The 20,299-nt window shown below is 36.2% G+C and overlaps 2 protein-coding genes across 5 annotated transcripts in view; one reads left to right on the top strand and one right to left on the bottom strand.

Moving 5' to 3' along the window:
• Nucleotides 1–4,127: 4,127 nt before the first annotated feature.
• Nucleotides 4,128–10,563, top strand: mcfd2 (multiple coagulation factor deficiency 2, ER cargo receptor complex subunit). 2 transcript variants are annotated; one of them, XM_051916638.1, is made up of 4 exons: nucleotides 4,128–4,295; nucleotides 4,769–4,945; nucleotides 7,043–7,202; nucleotides 8,877–10,563. In XM_051916638.1, exons 2-4 carry the CDS (start codon nucleotides 4,773–4,775, stop codon nucleotides 9,006–9,008), a joined length of 465 nt encoding a protein of 154 aa, XP_051772598.1. In that variant the 5' UTR covers nucleotides 4,128–4,295; nucleotides 4,769–4,772; the 3' UTR covers nucleotides 9,009–10,563. The 2 variants fall into 2 exon arrangements, with proteins under 2 accessions (XP_051772598.1, XP_051772599.1); XM_051916639.1 differs by having other exon boundaries at nucleotides 4,288–4,418.
• Nucleotides 10,564–10,565: 2 nt separating this feature from the next.
• prop1 (PROP paired-like homeobox 1) overlaps nucleotides 10,566–20,299 on the bottom strand; it is a 31,390-nt gene continuing 21,656 nt past the window's right edge. For 2 of the 3 annotated variants that reach the window (XM_051916635.1, XM_051916637.1), the window contains 2 exons: nucleotides 12,954–13,180; nucleotides 10,566–11,050 (listed from right to left, as the gene is read on the bottom strand). In XM_051916635.1, the coding sequence (XP_051772595.1) occupies nucleotides 10,670–11,050; nucleotides 12,954–13,180 (608 nt within the window). In that variant the 3' untranslated portion in view covers nucleotides 10,566–10,669. Of the gene's footprint in view, nucleotides 11,051–12,953; nucleotides 13,181–14,291; nucleotides 14,460–20,299 lie in introns of those variants that run through there. The other variant, XM_051916634.1, reaches the window with a different exon arrangement.

Below are 20,299 nucleotides of genomic sequence, written 5' to 3'. Positions count from 1 at the left end.
GTTTGCATCCCTGACTATTTCTTTAACAACTAATCGTAAAACACCTGTCAAATACTAAATGTTTAGTTTAGCTACTTAACTGAAGCGTCGCAATGGAATTTGCGTGAATAAGTCAATGTTTAATGCACACTCCTCACAAAAATGAAAATCCATTCATCATTTATGCGCTCTCATGCCATTCCAGATGTATTACTTTTTTTTTCTTTAGATGAACGCATACAGAGATTTTAAGAAAAATAACCCTTCTCTGTGAGTCCATAGAGGCTAATGCAGTGTTTCTCACCTGGTGGATCGCGATGCAAAAGTGTGTAGTAAGACTGTTTTGAGTAGTTTGTGGAGTGTGTAGCCAAAGAAACAACAACAACAAAAACTAATTCTAAATGTTTTTCTGATGCGAGACTTTTATTTTGAAAGACGTGTGAACGCTGAAGCAGTTTAAGTAAAAAGTGCCTGAGAAAAACAAGTTGTCCTGATTCAGTATCTGCTGTCAGGCCATAAGATGTTGGCAAGCTATTCTAACGTTATTTTCGTAACTTGTTATGAAATTAAAAGTCTCCCTCACCTCAGAAAAACAACTCTCCTGTCCTGTCAGACGTTACGAGTGGTTCACACAGGATGCGTTTTTGTTTGAAAAATGCGAGACGCAGACATTTAGAACGACATGTCGTGCGCAAGATGCTGCAAAGGACACAAAAAATGTGAGCGCAGCGGTCAAACACGGCCGTCTAGCACGTGTTTACATGGAAAAATAATGGAAAATTAGCGTAGTGGAATGGGAAAACGCCTTGTGTATGAAAGGCCCCTTATACCGTGAACGTAGTGCTCTTCATGTCATAGTTACGTTGTCAATTAGAAAGTCATGAAATTACCAAAAAGTACCAATAAATTATGTAACTGGTTCGTTATTGATATTCTTACAATTAAAGTAGAATGGTACTTGTGTGTCAACCATTTTTGAGAAATAAATTAGCTTGGTTTCAGTTCCTAAAAATGTAATGACCATGGAAAAATGTGGGTCCCATGATTAAACCAGTTGAGAACCACTGGACAAGTGTGCGGGACATCCAATGTTGACATTTCAAAAACCACACAAAGCAAACACAACAGTAGGCCTAATCCACAACCCCAGTTGATGAATCAATGTTTTCTAAAGTGAAATGATAGGTGTGTGTGTGTGTGTGTGTGAGAGATACTAATGTTTTAAAGTTTTTAAAACTATAAACCAATTTTGATACACTTGCATTATATGCCTATAGACCTACATTTGGGATGTCATGAGGGAGTAAATGATAAGAGACTTTTTGGGTGGAGTATCCCTTTAATCATTGTCTGTATTCACCCAAACTGATTTGCTGACTCAAAATGTGGATGGTGACCGCTAGCCAATGGATAGCTCATAGCTCTTACAAAGAAAATACAATGCCTTTAAAAACATCTTAAACCAGCCTAAGCTTGTTTACTGGTCTTAGCTGGTTTAGGCTAGTCTAGGGCAAAAATATCAAGAGATTGATTAAAGCAGATTTGAAATTTGCCGTCACTCCTACACTCAAGCAGCAGCGTTAACTAGTTTTTTTCTGGAATAAATGTCAAGGTAATATAACACAAAATATAGCATTATACGTATATAGGCCATTATATTTTTTTTAAATGAAAATATGAAAAACTTTACTAGATTTGCATGCAATGTTGCATGGAAATGTGTTATCACTGTTGGTCCACTGTATGAACCAAAAAAAAAATAATAATAAAAATAACAGAGACATTCTTAAAATATCTTACTGTCACAACAGTTGGAACAAAATAAGGGTGAGATGATGAAAGAATGATGAAAGAATTTTTTTTATTTTGGGGTAAACTAACCCTTTAAGTTGGTATGACCAACTGGCAGCTGATTAAATGATAAGAACCATCTTGTACCACAATATTCTAAATCACAATTATGATGATAAAATGTCATACAGACTTAAAAAGAAAGAAGACACATTAAAGTAACATTTTCTGACAGTGTAATAATAGCCTTTGTGCATATAAAGACAGCAAGCACCATTTACTGGGCCGAAACATCATGTGGGCCAATGGGAATTGACTCTGTTAAGACTCTGTTAAGACCATAAATGTAGTTTAACTGGTCCTCCTTCTGAAGCAAAGCCTTGTCCTTGACAACTATGTCCTATTTCCCTGAAATCCCTTCACTGCTACATGACTAAATCTATTTAACCGATTAAATCTTGTTAACTATTTGCAGGGCTTGTTGTAATTGAATTAGGCCTATCAGATCAAGAGAGGAAGCTGCTTCCATCATATAGTCTGGAATGAATCAACGGCTGCTTACGAAAACACATATACGCTCTAGTAGGCACTTATTTCAAATAAGTAATTACTTCATGAACACTAAACAAGTATGTTCTATATAGTATGAGCGTGTGTAGTATGACTGTAATCCGGACGTACTATCTACATTTGCCATGCTGTCATTATCACGTGACCTCCCAATGTCAGTTGCGTCATTTCACCGCCATTAACAAATCCTCTCCCATGTCCTCATGGGATAGTAAAGTGTCCATTGTATACACACTTCAGAATCTCTCCGGAAGTAGTAGGTCATCCGGGTACTTTTTGCCTGCTCTTTTATACAGTGAATTCGGACATAGCCTACTTCTTTTGCCACATACTGTTTTTCGTCCACTATATAGCCTAGTAGGAAAGTATGCGATTTCGGATGCAGCCCAAGTCATGCGTCTGTTTAGATGAAAATACTCACTAATTTGATGCAAAGCACCTGCCACAGAATGCAAATGCCAATAAAATGAGACACCTGTCCTCCTGACCCCTACGAGACATGGTGGCGCCATCTAGCGGGCGACTTAAACTGCTTGACAGCTTTGATTGATCGATACATGTACATCCACAATCTGCTAGATTGGAGGTCATATATGCTGGTGTACTCCTGAACGTCGACAAAATTCACCTTTAGCAGATATATCTACAACTTTTAGTTTAAAGTATTTCTCTTCGGGGAAAACATATCAGAAATGACCGACGTCAGCACACTCGAGCGTGCAAAATGATTGACAGACTAAGAGCGTTTCTGAATGACTACAAACTACTCTCTACTCTTTGACTTTTTTCTCGTTTGTTTTGTTTTTACAGAGCTTGCTGAAACAGCTGTGATATGTTTGATATGTTTTGTGAATTGATTAAGTGATATCTTGTTGGTGGTATGTGGTATTAAAAAAACATTTAAAGTCACCAATTTTAAGTAGGCTAGGTTAGTTCGTAGAATAGACTCATTTACAGCTATCAAAATAACAATAAAAACTAATAATAAAATAATCATTCATCGACTGCCAATATTTCCATTAAAATGTACTACAATACTCATACTATGGTTGTTAGGAAATATCACGCATGACTACTGGCTATTCTAAAAGTCACATTTCTACGCCACCAAGAATGCAATAAACCGAACCTCCAGCTGTCGGAAAATAGATTTGGCCCTCTCATTTTCTTTGTAGAGGTTTGCCATGCAGTTGACTGTGGTGGTTGATTAACTAGGCACAAAATCATCATCATCACCATCGCTGACAGTTATAGGTGCGCTCATTCATTCCTCAGCTTTGCTGCAGACAGTGTGGACTATTTACTGTCAGAGCCCTAGACGCGCCCTTACTGTGACGCTTTACTCAAATCCAATCAGCGTGCAGCTGTCGTGTCCTGTAGAAAAAAAAAAAAAAAAAGATTCTGCATAATTTCTAATTTATTATTCCTGATATATATTTGAAATGTGAGAAAGCAATCATTGGGTTTAATATGATGTAATAAAGACTTGTCAAATTATTAAATTAAATACAATTCTCAATCAGCGTTTAATTCGTGATATTTTTGAAATTCTGCTTTGTAGGTTGTAAAAAATAAAAATAAATAAAGATTTTTGTGACTAATCTGATTTAGCTATTGGCTAAATATTTTATACATAAATATAAAAGAGCACGTCGCATTTTAACGTTTTTAGTACTAATGTAAAATTTGGAGTTTTTATACATTGCGTTTTTATTCCATCCTACTATATAAGTATTGCATTTTTTTTTTACCGTGTCCACATATAATAAAACATTTAAAAAACTATCGTGTCCAATCAGAGTTTAGCTGTCGTGTCCATGAGGTGAAAGGCAACTACGGCAAGCAAAAGCAGTCAAAAAGAGCGGTGCTCAGTAAACATCAGTAGGAGTTCAGTTACTCCACTGTGCCTGAATAAATAGGACGAATATTTACCCGTCAACTGTGATTCATAGCAGGTGAGTAAATGTGCGTGTACGTTGTTGTATTGCTGTAAGGTGTATTAAGAGAGAGGCAGAAAAACATTCAGATGACTGTGCAACGTCTACAACTGCTGTTTGGGTGTCTGGACGGCTCTTCCTGTAATGTTTCAATATTCAAATCTATCTTTTTTATTTTCATTTTCCACTTTTCAGCATATATTATATTCCGTATTGTGCTAGGAATTATGTAATTACTTTCCTCTACCATTTGTTTTGATTCCTCATTTTTCAAGTTCATCCATATGTCAGCCACACGAGCCCATTTCTCAGATTTATAGATATACTGCTTTTTTCATTATAAATCGTCTGTGTAATCTAATAATTACGATTCTTAAAATGTGTGTTGCTCTCATTGGTCAAATAATGGTCAGTAGGCTGCTCCAGCTGTAGTAATGAATGGAGCTGTCATTCTTATTCTCGCATTAACTCTTATTACCTCGTGATTTCAGTGTAATGAGATTGAAAGAAAGGTCTGGGCAGCTCAGATTATGGAGCTGGTTCCTGCTCTGCTCCAGCTGTATGCTGTCTATATGGGCCCATGGAGGACAGCATGGAGAACCAGCTGCTTCAAATCAAGTGCCCCCACCAATCACACGGCTGGACAGGAACATGGTTCAGGATAAAGAGTAAGTAGGTTTTTTCTCTCTCTCTTACTTTAAAACTGCTTTTAGAGCCTATACATGTATTCAAATTCAGTGAAACTTATCCGATGAAATATATTTTTGTAGCGTTTGTTGATTTTGATTGGATTCTTTTCAAAAATGCACTCTGCCAAATGACCTCTGCACTGGAGCAGTCTGTCCTGATCTCTGCCTGTCTTTCAGTGAATAATATGTCAGGAAAACAAAGGTCATACTTAATCCATCCACAGAACTCATTTTAAAATGGTTTCTCTTTAATAATTTAATAGTAACTAATACATTGTTTTGTAAATCCTAGTTGCATGTTTTGTAACTACTGGTATACATTTTTTTTGTAACTACTGGTATGCTGTGCACAGTGCACAGCATAAATGAGTACACCCCTCTGAACAAATACAAAAGATGTATTTTCTTTATGATCACTACTATAATTCATGGAAAGATGGCAAAACTAAAATGTATTAAACATATACATAATAAAAACTGAGAAATATATGTCATAAATAGCCATAAAATAAGTAAATTAGCCAATTTTGTTTAAATTAAGGATTGCAGAAATGAGAATACCCTAGATTTAATTCAACAAATGTATAATATTCTAGTACTTAGTATGCCCTCCATAATTTTGAATATACTGCTCTGACCCTTCTTGGCACGGAGTGTTCAAGTTCATGACAAACTGTCACATCTGTCCTGTTTAACTCCTGGATGATAAGCTCCTTAAATGCCCTGATCTTTAATGGGGAGTGTTGCTCAACTCGTCTCTACAGAATCCCCCACAGGCGCGCAAGAGTGTTAAGTTTGAGTGCAATACATGTCCACAGAAAGTTTTTCACCTTGGGAGAATACATACCCTTATTGTCATGTTGAAAAAATGCCCAACAATGCAGGGAATGAGGAAAGGGTAACATCTTCTGTTTCAAGTTTGTGTATTAAATTACACAGTGGTGTGGGAATTCATGACAGCATTGTTAAAGAACAACTCCCTCACACCTTCAGCACTCATACATCCCTATATAAGAGCTTGACTACCACTGAACTTTACTGTGGGAACCAGGCACTTCTCACTGTACTCCTCCTCTAGTAACACCATAACATTTTGGATGCTGTTGGATCCAAAATGGTTGATTTGGTCTCATGAGACCAGAGTATTGATTCCCAGAAATCTATATTTTGTAAATATGGGCTTTGGAAATGGCTAACTGACTTTATTGTGCTTTGGCTACAGTAGGTAGTTCCAGTAAGAAGAACAACAACCATGCATGTCATTTCTGCAGGTTGCATCTCACTCAGTGAGATAAACAGTCACTCTTTTCATAGCTTGCTCTGAGACACTTGCTTGGTATTTCTCCTGCTCTTTGTCTAGCAAAAAAAAATCCCTCATCACTAAATGAAAGCTTAAAATGAAGGCCTGATTGTTTCAGGGGCCTTGTCACAAGTCCATTGTTTTTGAATTTCTGTGTAACTTTTGCTATATTTTCACACTTAAAACAATGATTTGGTAATCATCTTGTACCACTGTCCTCTTTTGTGCTAAGAAATAAGTCTCCTGACAGTTCTCTCCCAAGTGGTTCCATTGTTGTCAGCATTAAGTCTGAGAATGATTCAGTGGGCTATAGAACACTTTTATTTGTCAAGAAATTACTTCTCTTTAAATGTTTTGGTTCAACATACTTACCTGTTGATCAAACATTGCCTTAAACTTACACCAGAAAATTTATATTTTGTTTTATTTAGTAACTTTTAGGAGGGTGTACTCATTTTTGCTACGCAACATTTTATCACCTTGATAAGAAAATCTTATTTTCCTGAATAATTTTGACATGCTTCTTTGGTAATTGATTAAGCAGATTTGCTGAAACATTATATCTCCTAAAGAACCCTAACATGTCTTCTAAGTAATTGAGTAATTGCTGACTTTCAGAAGTTTCAGAGGGGGTGTACTCATTTATGCTGTGCACTGTATATGTGGTCACAGTTATTGACTGATGCTGATCATCTTAAATTGGCCTAATACCAATCCACCTCTGTCTAAAATTATTTTGTCTGTAATCTAACCTTTCTTGTGTTCTGTTGTTGTAGCCACATCATGGAGCATTTAGAAGGGGTGGTTGAAAAGCCAGAGTCGGACATGACACCTCAAGAGCTGCAGCTTCACTATTTCAAGATGCACGACTATGATGGCAACAATCTGCTGGATGGACTTGAGCTTGCCACGGCCATTACTCATGTGCATAGAGAGGTGTGTGCTCTAATTTTGAGCTTTACTTTATGCTGTGTACCCTACTGGTTCAAAGTTTGGACACGACCTACGATTAATTGTTAAATATTTGCAATTTCGATTCAAACACCCACACAATCTTATTCCTAAGTAACTACGATTCAGCTATGTCTATTAAATCTTTGACAAAATCATACCAGAACATTCAAATCTGTGTTGGCGCTGCCGCTGAGCCAGAGAAAGAAGTTGTCATGTATAGGTATAAAACGGTTTCTTCAACTACATAGTATCGTTGTTTTCTGTCTTACAATAATTCAAATGATCACAGAAGTACAGGGATAAAAGTTTATAGTTCAGATATAAACACTGATGTCTATTGTAGCAATCAAAATAGTGCAGATCCCCTTTTGAAAGTAGCTTGGCACTTCAAATAACGATTGTATCGATTACATTAGCCGCGTTTCCATTACAGATTTGCACAAAACTTTCGCGATATTTTCTAAACATTGATAAAAAACTATTGCGAAATGACGGCGTTTCCATTAACCGATGTTTTGTGACTAAAACAACTTTTTTTTTTTTTTTTTTTTCTCTCACGAGGAGTCATTCCAAAAATCATGGCAACGGTTGTTATTAGATTTACGTATATCCCAGCCACTGCACTAGCCATTATTTTTAATCAAAGAAGACGTAGGCATGTTATCCAAGCATTTACGGCAAGGAAAGTCCCTTGGGCTTGAGAGCGGCCAGAGGTGTTTCTGGGTGTTTCTTCCTCCTATCTGCTTCGAGGACTTGATAAATTCAAATTGTGGCATTTCTTTGTTGTTTAGAATCCAATAGTCCCGTAATACTTTTGTCTATTATACTGTGCCCTCTTTAAAGAATGATCGACTTTTACATACGACAGGTGACCTGCAAATGCGAAAACCACCTCATGCGAGTATAAAAACGTTTTTGCGATATATGGGAGTTTTTGCGAAATTGACGTGTTTTTATTGAGTGTATTTTTAATTCACAATTTCAATTTGCGCAATTTAAAGGGTAATGGAAACACGGTGATTGTTACGCCAGTGGGTGGCGACAAGTGACTGTTAAAAAAATTTATTTGTCATTGAATTGTTGATTCAAGAGATTCGTTCAAAACCACTGATTCATCCAGTAATGAAACAAGTGAAGTATATATGAGTATGTCATTGAATCATTCATTCAAACCAAATAAATTAATTTTTTTTTTATTTTTTTTTATCTAATTAATTAAAAATGTTTTTAAATAGACTGCAGCAATTAATATTTTGTCAGAACCTCCAGTAAATTAGGTTATTTTATTTAGTTGTCTGTTTAGGATCATGGGAGAATCGTGATCTCTATTTGAAACGACAAAAAAAATGGTGATTCTCACTTTATCCAGAATCATGCAGCTCTAAACCTACTTTTTTTTTTTTTTTAATTATTAATTATTATCATTATTATTATTATTATTATTATTATTATTATTATTAATTTATAATGACAAATATAATATTTTTATGGGATTTAATTTTAATTGGATTTTATAATCTTACCCCAAGTACAATTGTTTCAGCCTCTCCTATCATTTTGACATGTTGTGTTCCATTTGTTCCAACACACATGTGTTGTGTTGTGTCGTGTTCCATTCGATTATAATTAGTATTGTCACCTGGTTTTGGTTTCCAGGAAAGAGGAGATGATAGCCAGCCAATGAAGGAAGAGGATCTCATCAACCTCATCGATGACGTCCTCAGAGACGATGACAAAAACAATGATGGCTACATTGACTATGCAGAGTTTGCGAGGTCTCTGGAATAAAAGACGACGGGAACAGCCGTGGCCTTACTGTGAATGCAGATTACCTCTGATGTACAAATCTCCAGCACATTCCTTCATGTGTGTGCAATTTCACAGGCACAGTGTGTTCATCCTTTAGTATAACCAGTATAGAATGTTATAGACTGAAATCGTGAGGGGCATGAGATGTTTTGTATTTATGCCATCAGTGTAACTTTTCATTGTTGCACTCACATCTGCATCTCTTGTCAGAATGGACCCTTGATGTATAAACTGCCAAATTTATCCAATGTAAACAAGTATAAATTGTTATTGTTAAATAAATGCTTTGCAGTGACACTCTATTGCAAAGCTGATGGTTAAATGAAGTGGGACATAATTGCTGCTCTGCTGATGAATGATGGCAAGCACACACTTTTTCTGCCTTAAAGGGATTATCACTGTTACTGTCATTATAAAAATACCCATTCAAAATGATCTGAAAGGACAGAACTTTCACATGGTGAGCACACAACATCTAACTATGTATATATAAATGTCCAAAATGCCTATTCAGACATGTAAATCTTGATGAATTCCTCTGTAGGCCTAAACCTACTTTGGATGGATTTAACACCTACCATCTATTTGATGAAGTTGTCCATTTCTAAGACAGGAATAGGAATTGTATCCTCTAAAACATCAGGGTGAACTGATTTTCAGCTTGCCATTAAAGTCTGAATGTACACAAAATGACATATGGGTCAATGACATGATGCTGTTTTCGTTAGGACCTATTAATTTATTCAGAAATACATTTAATTCATCAATATAGTGACACTTATTCCATGATGAACAATCATTTTGATATTTTTTGAAGCATAAATTAAAAAATGTTTGGGTGATGCAACTACCCCAATATGATAATGTAGAAGAAAGCCTTATTATTAAAATAATTAAATTCTTGAGAAGAAAACTTTAATAGTTTGGAATAATGTTTTATTGTTATTCCCTAGAAAAACATTTCTAACAAAACTGCTTATTTTTTGGAAAAACATTATTCTGCCAAATCAAACTTGTTTGGTTCAACCAAAATGCAGAAAAAAAAAAAAAAAAACCTTTCTTGTAAATGGTATAAAAGTTTTCCAAAACATGTATGTAACCAGCAAAAAGCACATTTCTAAGAACTTGGCTTGTATTGTTTTCAACAAAATATTTCAAAGATTGTCATTGACCCATGTCTGTTTATTTTACATAAATAAAATGGCAAAATGAACAGCATTTGATTTAATTATGTGTAATTTATTTCTACCAAAGCTGAAAATTGTTATTGATAACTTTGAGTAGAAATGTAGTTTAAAATCTCATATGGTCTATTGTACATTTCATCTGAGATGAGAATAACATGCTCATAATGGTCCTTATTTAAAGTCTGCAGTGTATTCAGTGTAAACTGAACCTAGTTTAATTGTCAGTTTAGTATTGATAAAGGAAATCAATATAAATGTAATTATTTTTGTGTATGGAGATATAGCAATAATTGAGAGAAAAATGTGTTCTGTGTGACTGAAAATATAATAAAGACAGAAAACATCAATCTTGCTTTGTCATTGAAAAAAACTTTATCATTTGTTCTGTAGCTTCTTGTACAAAAGGGAAGATAAAAGAGTTTACGGCTACTCAATAACCCATCAGCACTTGCTCTAGTTCCAGTGACTAGTGGTTTCCAGCGCTGACACAGAGGCCAGTGAGAGCACTGAAGTAGTGGATGATCCGATGTTGCGCAGCTGATTGTACCAGTCATCAGGCTGTCTGGTAGCTTGTGATGGAGCAGAGCTGGAGGGGCAGGAGAAATGATTGCTGGAGGACGGATGGGGTGGGTAGCCTCCAGGGGGCAGCACTGAAGAGAATCGGGGGATGTGTGGCAGGGAATGAGGGCATTGGTACTGCCGCCCCATGGCAGAGGAAGACACACACATACTGCTAAAGAGAGGCCCTCGCCCTGGCACTATGCCCACTGGCAGCACTTTCTGGGTAATACGATCCTGCTTCCGCTGCTTGGCACGGCGGTTCTGGAACCATACCTGCAGCAGGGAGCGAAAAGCAGGCAGGTTTAGCTCAGAGTCAGCTAGAGTAATCAGACCAGGGAGCTGAGGTTTGGCTGGGTAACATGGAAAGTTAGCTGTGTTATATGTTATATGTTGGTGGCCATTCAAAAGGTAATTTTCTTTCCAGCAACATTTAAATCACTAACATGTCATATATTATAATAGATGTTTTACCAGTGGTCAAGAACTAAATACATCAATACAGTTCTACAATAATCCAGACAAATTTCCTAACCAGGTGTGATGAAATAAGTTTCCAGCGATGAGAGATCTGTCTGCCCACACTTAAAGTGTGTGCAACATGGCACAATTAACAGGGAATAAAATGTGAATAAAAGCCTAAATTCAATCTGTTCATCATATAAAGTGATCATGTCGACTAAACCACTCAATTCATATGGATTAGTTTTACGATCTCTTTATGAACTTTCTGAAGCATCAAAGTGGTAGTGGTGTAAGCTGTCTATGGAGGGACAGAAAGCTCTCAGATTTCATCAAAAATATCTTCATTTATGTTCTGAAGATGAAGTCTTATGGGTTTGGAAAGACATGAGGGTGAGTAATTAATGACAGAATTTTCATTTTTGGGTGAACTATCCCTTTAAGATTGTTCTAAAGACAAAACTTTAGAATAATTTGAATTCCTGAAAAGAATGTTCTTTAAAAAATCGTCGTAAATAATCTCTTAAAGTTTGGATAACCGCCAACTTGTCTTAAATCCCCCAAAAGTCATATGTTTAATGATTTTTTGGGTTGTTTAAATTATTAAACATTACAACACAATATATATTACAAGGGATTTGCATAAGTATACTCTGAAGTGATACCAATGATTGATAATGTAAACAATGATCCATTATTATTAGTAATTTAGTAAATTTGTAATTTAGTAACAAGTCAAATTGACTCAAATAGGGTTTTTACATTACAATTATGACATTTTTCAGCAGCTTTCAGCACAATTTAAATATTTAAAATACACAGTGAATCAAAAACTTGATGCTAACGGCAACACCAAAGTCATTTTCTTCTTAAGAAAAGAAGTCAAAAATTTTTTTTGCGAACTTCTTAATAATTTTCGATAGTTGGAACTTTCTTAAGAACTTCTTTGAACTGATCTTAAGAAATGTTTTCTTTCTTAAAGGGATAGTTCACCCAAAAATGAAAATTCTGTCATCATTTACTCACCCTCAGGTTGTTCCAAACCTATATAAATGTCTTTGTTCTGCTGAACACAAAGGAAGATCATAGGTATGAAAAATAAATACTATGGAAGTCAATAGGGGATGAGATCTGTTTGGTTACTGACATTCTTCCAAATATCTTCCTTTGTGTTCAGCAGAACAAAGACATTTATATAAGTTTGGAACAACATAAGGGTGAGTAAATGATGACAGAATTTTCATTTTTGGGTGAACTATCCCTTTAAGAAGATTTTCATGAATCTGGCCCCAGAATTTGGGACAAATGCGATGAGCATTATGAAGCAGTACACTGTAAAAAAGAATTGTTGGTTTAACTTAAAAAAGTAAATTACCTGGTTGCCTTAAAATTTTGAGTTCATTGAAATTAAAAATTTGAGTTAATACAATGAAGGTGACTGGTTTAATCAACAGAAACTTAAAATATTATGTTATCTGAACCACATTAATTATTTAAGCTGATTAAATGTTGAAAAAATGTTGTGATAAATCATGAAAATAATTTTTTTACAGTGTAACAGAAACCAAACTGTTGTGCAATGCTATCACAGCTCATTTTCCATCCTCATATTTTGCTGTGTCACTGTAAATCACTATCATTGTGAACAACCCTGGTTAGTGTAACATAAAACTAGGAACATTTATTTCAGTTACATATCAGTCATCAGGTCAGTTACCTGTATGCGAGCCTCGTTGAGTTTGGTGGCTCTCGCGAGCTCCTCTCTATAATAGATATCAGGATAGTGGTTCTGTCTGAAAGCTAACTCCAGTTGTTCCAGCTGCTCATTGCTGAAGGTAGTTCGGTGTCTCCTGCGGGATGGTGAAGGGTACGGTCTTGCTCGTCCTCCGCCACCCCTGACACTCTCAGATGTCGTAGAATCTTTTCTTGGGTGATTTTGAACATCTGCATCCAATAAGGTTAAAATCAAAGAGATGAATTCATTATGAGTAGACTTCTTTGTTACTCCTAAAGATGTCCAAACAGAAAGAGTCTTGACTCAGGTCTCTCTCTCTAGTTACAAGCAATTTCCTATTGACAGGGAGAGTTTCATCAACCACTGACACCTCTGAGATGCTGGATTTGCAGGTACACTTCTCTCAAATGATGTTCACTGAAGACGGAGGATTTAAGAGTCTTAATGCTTCCAAACAAACGTCCAGGAACTCAAAAGACAGCAGGCTTTGCAACCTAAACTCAATATCGTGAGAGAGAGGCATGCCAGAACCCTGAGGATTATGCTCAGCTTAAGCAAACAATGGCCGAAAAAGTGACTAATTTGTTAAATTGTGGGATTCTTGGTTTCCAGGGGCTATTCACAGCATTAGTGTGGAGATTTTTGAGTGTCATACTGTACCTAATAGATTATGAAAATACGGCTCCAAAAAAAGTGACTGAAACATGCGGTCTCGAGTCTGAGACAACAGATGAAAATACTTCTATTTTGCCCTTTTCTAATTTAATATATTATTTTTTTAAATACAGCTTATATTTTCAGCATTACAATTTTATTGAAAAAATGCATCTGAATTTCAACTGTTTAAATGATTTCCACTGTTTTCTTTAATGACAGCATGACAAAAATAGATTAGGAAGATGTAAGGTTTTATTAATTGAACAGCCACTATGGGAGTGAAAAATAAAATACATATATGTAAACACACAATACAGAAATGCTGGCATAATAGTAAGTTATTTTAATTTTGACATTATCCTTATATAATCACAATCAAATTTGAAAAAAAAAAAAAAAAAAATCTTCTTGAACACTTGCTATTCTAGTTTCTCTTTTACTTTTCTGCACTTTTATATGTGCTCTAGCTCTGTATAGTTCACTCTTGAAAGTTGCCATTGCAGTATGATAAACTGTTTGTGATGTTCCTTATTTGTAAGTTGCTTTAGTTATAAGCGTCTGCTAAATGTCTAAATTGTAATTATTTTTCATATCTCAAATTGTAATAGGCTCATGTATAACACTTTAATATTTCTGTAGGCCTAGTAAATGTGATATTCTTACCTGCGCTTGAGCTAACCGTGACCTCAGAGTAATTTTCAGAGAACTGTTGCTGAGGTTTGTCTGTGTCCATTTCAAACTCTCTCTGGGTTGCAGGCAGGATTGAGATTTGACCTCCGTCCTAACCGAACTATGCTTTTCACAGAAATCTAATGTGACATCACAGAGCAGTCACACCTCTCACCTAGCCGCTCACATGATGGTGAAGCCCACAGTAACATGGTACTCTCAGTGTGAATGTTAAAATAAAACTGTAATTAATGTAGTACTGTTAACATAATAATGACAAGCATGTGTGAGTAAAAATGTTCCTAAATCTAAGACATAGTGGTGCAGTGACATTTTAGATAATAATATGACTTGGGATTCTGAGATGAACATTGTAATTGACTATTTTCACCACCAGGGGGAGAGTAAACAAAAGAAATAGACGCGAGATGAAAAGATCTCAAAAGAAAAGCAAGTTAACTAGTGTTTCTTTTACACAATAAATATTCAATAACATTTGGGGTCTGGGAGCATAGCATATTTAGATTACTTAATGTAAAGATGTTTTGAACATGTTATGTTATGCTATCACCTTGTATAGCCAAAATTTTTGATTATTAAAATAAAAGTTTAGTCCACTTTGCAGCTTATTCTGATTAAGCCCCGCCCATTTATACAGGAAGCATCTATTCTATTTTGTTTTTACATGCCAATTAGTGGGCGGGTTTATCTAAAATTGTTAATGCTTTAATAATAAGCTGCGCCAGAATTTGCATACTATAAGAGTATGATGTAAGCAATGTTGACATTGCCATGTGACCTATTTTACAACAACAGCCGCACCACTGATACGAATACGATAGCATTTGTCCTTTGGCGTAATTTATATCAAAACACCATCGAAAAACGTAGCGAGAAAACGTAAGTAGGCCTATTTTACGCTTTGACGTATTGGTGATTAATTTGTATACATTTGTATGATTTGATTTGAACAAAAACATTTCTTGTGTGTGAAAAGTAAGCATGAAGGTCCACTCCTAAACCAAAACATTGTTTTTCTTTTTTAATCAAACGTTTAATCTGTCTATTTGTTTGTAAAGCGTGGAGAATTGAATTGGTTCTGCAAGACCAGACTGAAGAGCTCTGACAGACGGGATAAAAGTCAGTCAGGCTTGGAGTCAGAGACATGGCAAGTATGAGCATCATTTTTGCCAAGGTGGGTGACTTAGTGTTCCTGAGGGAGTCTACAGTCAACCAGACCCGGACTGCCAGGATCTGCCTGTTCTTTTCTGCATTTGAAAAAGGATTTATTCAAGAAGAAAAGAAAGTGAGTTAGGTTCACATGCTATTCACTCACCTCAACAAAAAACCTCAGAGTAGCTTTTGCTCTGAGGTCACTGAGGTGATGATGGCGGAATGTAAGTACACCTGTCCTGCAGAGAACCAGAAGTTTCTTCTCAAGTAACTCAATCTTCTTTACTGCATCTCTTTCAGCTTCGTCTGCCAAATTCCCTGTGAACTAATGATCTGGATTAAATATTTACCTACTTGTCTGTGCTTTACAGAACATTACTGTTATTTACAGTCAAAGCTTGGAATGATTCTATCTATCTATCTATCTATCTAGTCTGTCTGTCTGTCCTATACATAATGTTTTTTTTTTACATAAAAATAATATTTAGAAATTGAGATACAGATGTGAATTCTAAACTATGAAACCACATAATGTTAAAGTGACATTATGTGGCAAGTGACATGTGAAGGCCAAGTATGGTAACCCATACTCAGAATTTGTCCTCTGCATTTAACCCATCCAAATTAGTGCACATACTTTAGGAGTAGTGAGTAATGAACACACACACACGGAGCAGTGGGCAGCCATTTTGCTGTGGCTCCCCGGGGAGTGATTGGGGGTTATGTGCCTTGCTCAGGGGCACCTCAGTCGTTTCTTTCTAGTATTGAGAATGAAACCCACAACCTTTGGGTTACCAGTCTGATTCTCTAACCATTAGGCCACGACTTCCCCGGTATTGTCATACAGATGCATTGTAATGTTCATATTCAGTAGAAATGTCTATGACTGCTGTTAAGATAAGCATTGTGTAAAGCAGAGCTCAAATGAAAAGGAAGCAAATGGGTGTGTATGAGTAGGGTCAGCCCAAGGGCCTGTACCCAAAACTGGAGAATCACAGGGACTAGCCAAACTCATCAGACCCTCACAACGCTGTGACCAGCCTGCTTCCCACCATGACCTTTGGGAATTTCCAAAAGTCAGAGGAATTCTGACTCAGACTAGACCCAGTACAGAACTGGGAGGAGGTTCTGCCTGTGAGGCCCACAGTTTAACCACAACACATGCACAGACTTGCGCACATACACAAATATACAAGCATACATGTGCATGCAAAATTTTATTGATACGCAGAGAGGAACTTCTCTCCTCCCAATTTCCTGGGACTGAACTAAGAGTGACCTGCCTGGCCATCCCTCAGCCCCGATGGAAGGAATGTAATCCAACACTTTCTGCCCTGTCCTACTTGGTGGCTTGCATGTCTGTGTGCATGTGTGCACACACAAACAACAGGACGATGGAGACACAGATTCACCTTTTTTTCCATTTAACTAAGGAAATAACTACAATTTAAAGGGGCATCAAGTTTTTTTTTTTTTTTTTTTTTTTTAAAGTGTTGGTATCTAAAATGTTGTTCTATTTCACCCACAATGGACACCTATAATACCCGAAGAAAGCTACCCTTACAAAAACTTACATTAAGTTCATTTTACTAAGTATATTTAAGTAAAGTTCAAGTATATTTTTAAGTTTATGTAGTAAGTATACTAATATGAATGTACTAGTATACTTGTAAGTGTGCTATTTCAATACTACTTGAGATTAAATTGGCCTTTTAGTGTATAAAAGTATACTTTTAAGTATACTTTAAGTGTAATAGTACTAAACTAAGAACACAACTAGTTTACAACTACATTTTTTGTTTATACAACTATACTACAAGTAAACTTAGGTGTACTGATAGTTTACTAGTTAAATAGTTTATGAAAGTACACTTTGAAGTATACTCTCAGTAAACTACTAGTTTAGTAGTTTTATTCTTAAGTATACTTGTAAGTTTTCTTTAAGTAAACTTAACATCATACTTTGTTTTCTTTATAACTAAATATTTACTGACAATGTAAGTTTATAAGACAGTATGTAAAACTGTGTGAAAAAAGTATTTAATAGGCTACTCAATCAAAAGAGTAAACACAACTACAAGCCAATTATACTTAGAATACTTAATTATACTTTTAAGTATATCTCGATCAAAATATTGTATAGGCAAAATATACTTAGACTTTTCTTTAAGTATAAGTCAAGTATACTTAAGTGTAATTTTAAGTATATGTCTGAGAAGTACTACTGAGAAGTAGTTTAAAAGCCTTTTTTTGTAAGGGTATGCATCATATAATATAAATTAAAATACACTTCAAAATAATCGATCACTGCTACAAAAACATCTACTATAATATAATGAAATATGAGGAATAAATGTTGCTTGTAAAAATATACTGTCAGAATACACAGCCTTTTTTGGTATGTTTGCCAACAGAAAAAAGATGGTGTTGTTACAGAATCTACCAGCAGAGGCAAACGTACCCATTCTACCAGCCAAACTTTACCCCTTGGTTGCCCCTCATGGTGTCTGCCATGTTGAGACCACATGACCAGCTCACTTTATCTTGGTAACCCCCCATTATCAGACACTTTCAGTTAGGGAATAAATTACTTGCTGGAGACAAATGTGCCTGTGAGAATATTGTATTTCTACAATGGTATTTGAAAACTAGTATACTGGCCAGCAAAAAAAATAAACAAAAAATGACTTGTTAGTTCAATGGAGACTGAATGTTCTTAACTGATTACAGTTGTTTTTGTGGTTTGTGAAATGTCATTTTCATGCAGTCTCGCACACATGGTCTTCATGAAAGACGTCAGTGCTCTAACATCAGACAGATATCTTTGAACTGTACTGGACAGATTTGTGTCTTGCCAATATGTATCTCTTTGGTGACTTTCCCATTTGTTTGTGTTTGAGAACACAAACTCATGTGCAAGGTGAAAGAGAAAGTTTTATCAATGGAGACTCGTGCGATAATAAACAGGTTTATATCTATAAAGGAGAACTTTATTAGCCTATAAAAGCTGCTCCCAGTGCAGCTAGACAGGCAATTATCCAGCTGTCTGGCGTTCCTCCCTCCCACATAGTATACACTGCAGGAGCAAGAGGGAAAGCAGATGTATAGGCTTCTGAGGTTCATTAGTGATGTGCAAACTCTTGTGTCTGGGGCACGAAAGATTGTAAGTGAGTGGGATGGTGGAATTTTCACCCGTCCCAGCAGGCTTGACCTCTCAGTATATCCCTGTGGCTGTCTGGAGAGCGAGAAGAGACACAGGTGCTTCCAAGGGATCTCAGATGGGGCTGCAAGAAACAGGAAACCACCGTCGCTCACAGGCATCCAGACAACACCTCGGCAAATCTACCCAGCCAGACAAACTTGCCAGCAATTCACACACACACACACACACACACACACACACACACACACACACACACACACACACACTCAAACCATGCCAGCTCTGGCTCATTTTCAGACACTTTCCAAAACAAAAAGGGGGAGAGAAAATTATTATTATTATAATTATTATTATTATTATTATTATTATTTTCTGAAGCTAGTGTGATTGGTGTTTACTTGTGTAAGCCACCACCCCAACACTACTCTCCCTTTTCTGGATGGTAGCTAGATGACCTGAATCAATTAGCCCAAAACCTTGTTACTGGGAATCTCAATCTATAGGACTTTTTTGTCATTTTATTGCGTGGCAAGCAGTGCTCGAAGTGGGCCAGCATGCACTGGTATGCAGTACCGGCACTTCTATATTTTAATCTGTATTGTACCCACACTTTTTCATGTGTACCGACACTTCTCACATGTTGCCGGCGCTGTGCCGAATTTTGTGACCCACCGAAATATGTGACCCTAGTAGGCACTGTATTGAACTAATTCAACCTACTCCTAATGCCAATCATAACATGCTTATCATAACCCTACTGTCACTACAGAGCCTACTAGGGTAACAGAATTCAGTGGGTGACAGATTTTTACCAGTACTCTGACTGCCCCGTTCACGTAACATGATTTCAATGAGATATATTTAACTGCAGAACTGCAGAACCACACCTCACAGCAGCACCAGGCCAGCAGCCTCAGACCCAAAGTTAGGGTGCACGATCACGTATCCCACCCCAACCACTAAACCGACCCTTAATGGTGTTATAAGCTCCACCCCAACAACCGTCTGAGACTGCCCGCCTGGCGCTGCTGTCCTCACATTGCTGTGATTTATGGCTCTGCGTTTCTTTATTCCACAAGGTGGCAATGACTGATGCACAATGATGAAGTGACATTTCACTCATAGTTACTGCAGGCAGAAAACAAAAGAATAGGAAGTATCATCAGCAAAACTTGAAATGGCTCAGCAATTTACTGCAGAGCAAGTACTGAACGCAGTCAAATACACTGAAAAACTACCTTTTTGGTATAGTAATATATATTAAATTAACCATCATAATTTTTACTTTGTAAAATTAAAATTCAAAGAGAACTAGAATTTCATAAGTAAAATTTAAAATAAATACACATTTAATTAATGTAATAAATTAACTAGGTGGAAAGAGTAACTCTTATTATGTATTTACTTGTAATATTTACATGTTTTATAGTCACTGCACATAAACCTAGAAATATTAAGTAAATTTTAATCTAAAAGTGTAGCGCATTTGAATCCGTGTATTAGTGTCACTGTCACTTGATGGTGGATCTGGTGAAGAAGCTGTCAGCTATCAAAATATTGATTTAATTTTGAAGATGTTGAAAATTATAGTTTTGAGAATATGAGATCACGACTATGAGCCAGATGCTGAATGTACTGGGAAATGAACTCTGACGAGGACAGCGAT

This window comes from Ctenopharyngodon idella, chromosome 13 (genome assembly GCF_019924925.1).
Source record: "Ctenopharyngodon idella isolate HZGC_01 chromosome 13, HZGC01, whole genome shotgun sequence".
Classification (NCBI taxonomy): domain Eukaryota; kingdom Metazoa; phylum Chordata; class Actinopteri; order Cypriniformes; family Xenocyprididae; genus Ctenopharyngodon; species Ctenopharyngodon idella.
The sequence above is the reverse complement of the archived record's forward strand: the minus strand, read 5'-3'. Positions and strand labels throughout refer to the sequence as shown.

Excerpts from the sequence above, each read along its gene's own strand:
- mcfd2 (XM_051916638.1), top strand. The coding sequence starts at position 4,773 with ATGAGATTGAAAGAAAGGTCTGGGCAGCTCAGATTATGGAGCTGGTTC. Across the intron at positions 4,946-7,042 it reads AACATGGTTCAGGATAAAGA|CCACATCATGGAGCATTTAG; the intron begins GTAAGTAGGTTT and ends CTGTTGTTGTAG. Across the intron at positions 7,203-8,876 it reads TTACTCATGTGCATAGAGAG|GAAAGAGGAGATGATAGCCA; the intron begins GTGTGTGCTCTA and ends TTTGGTTTCCAG.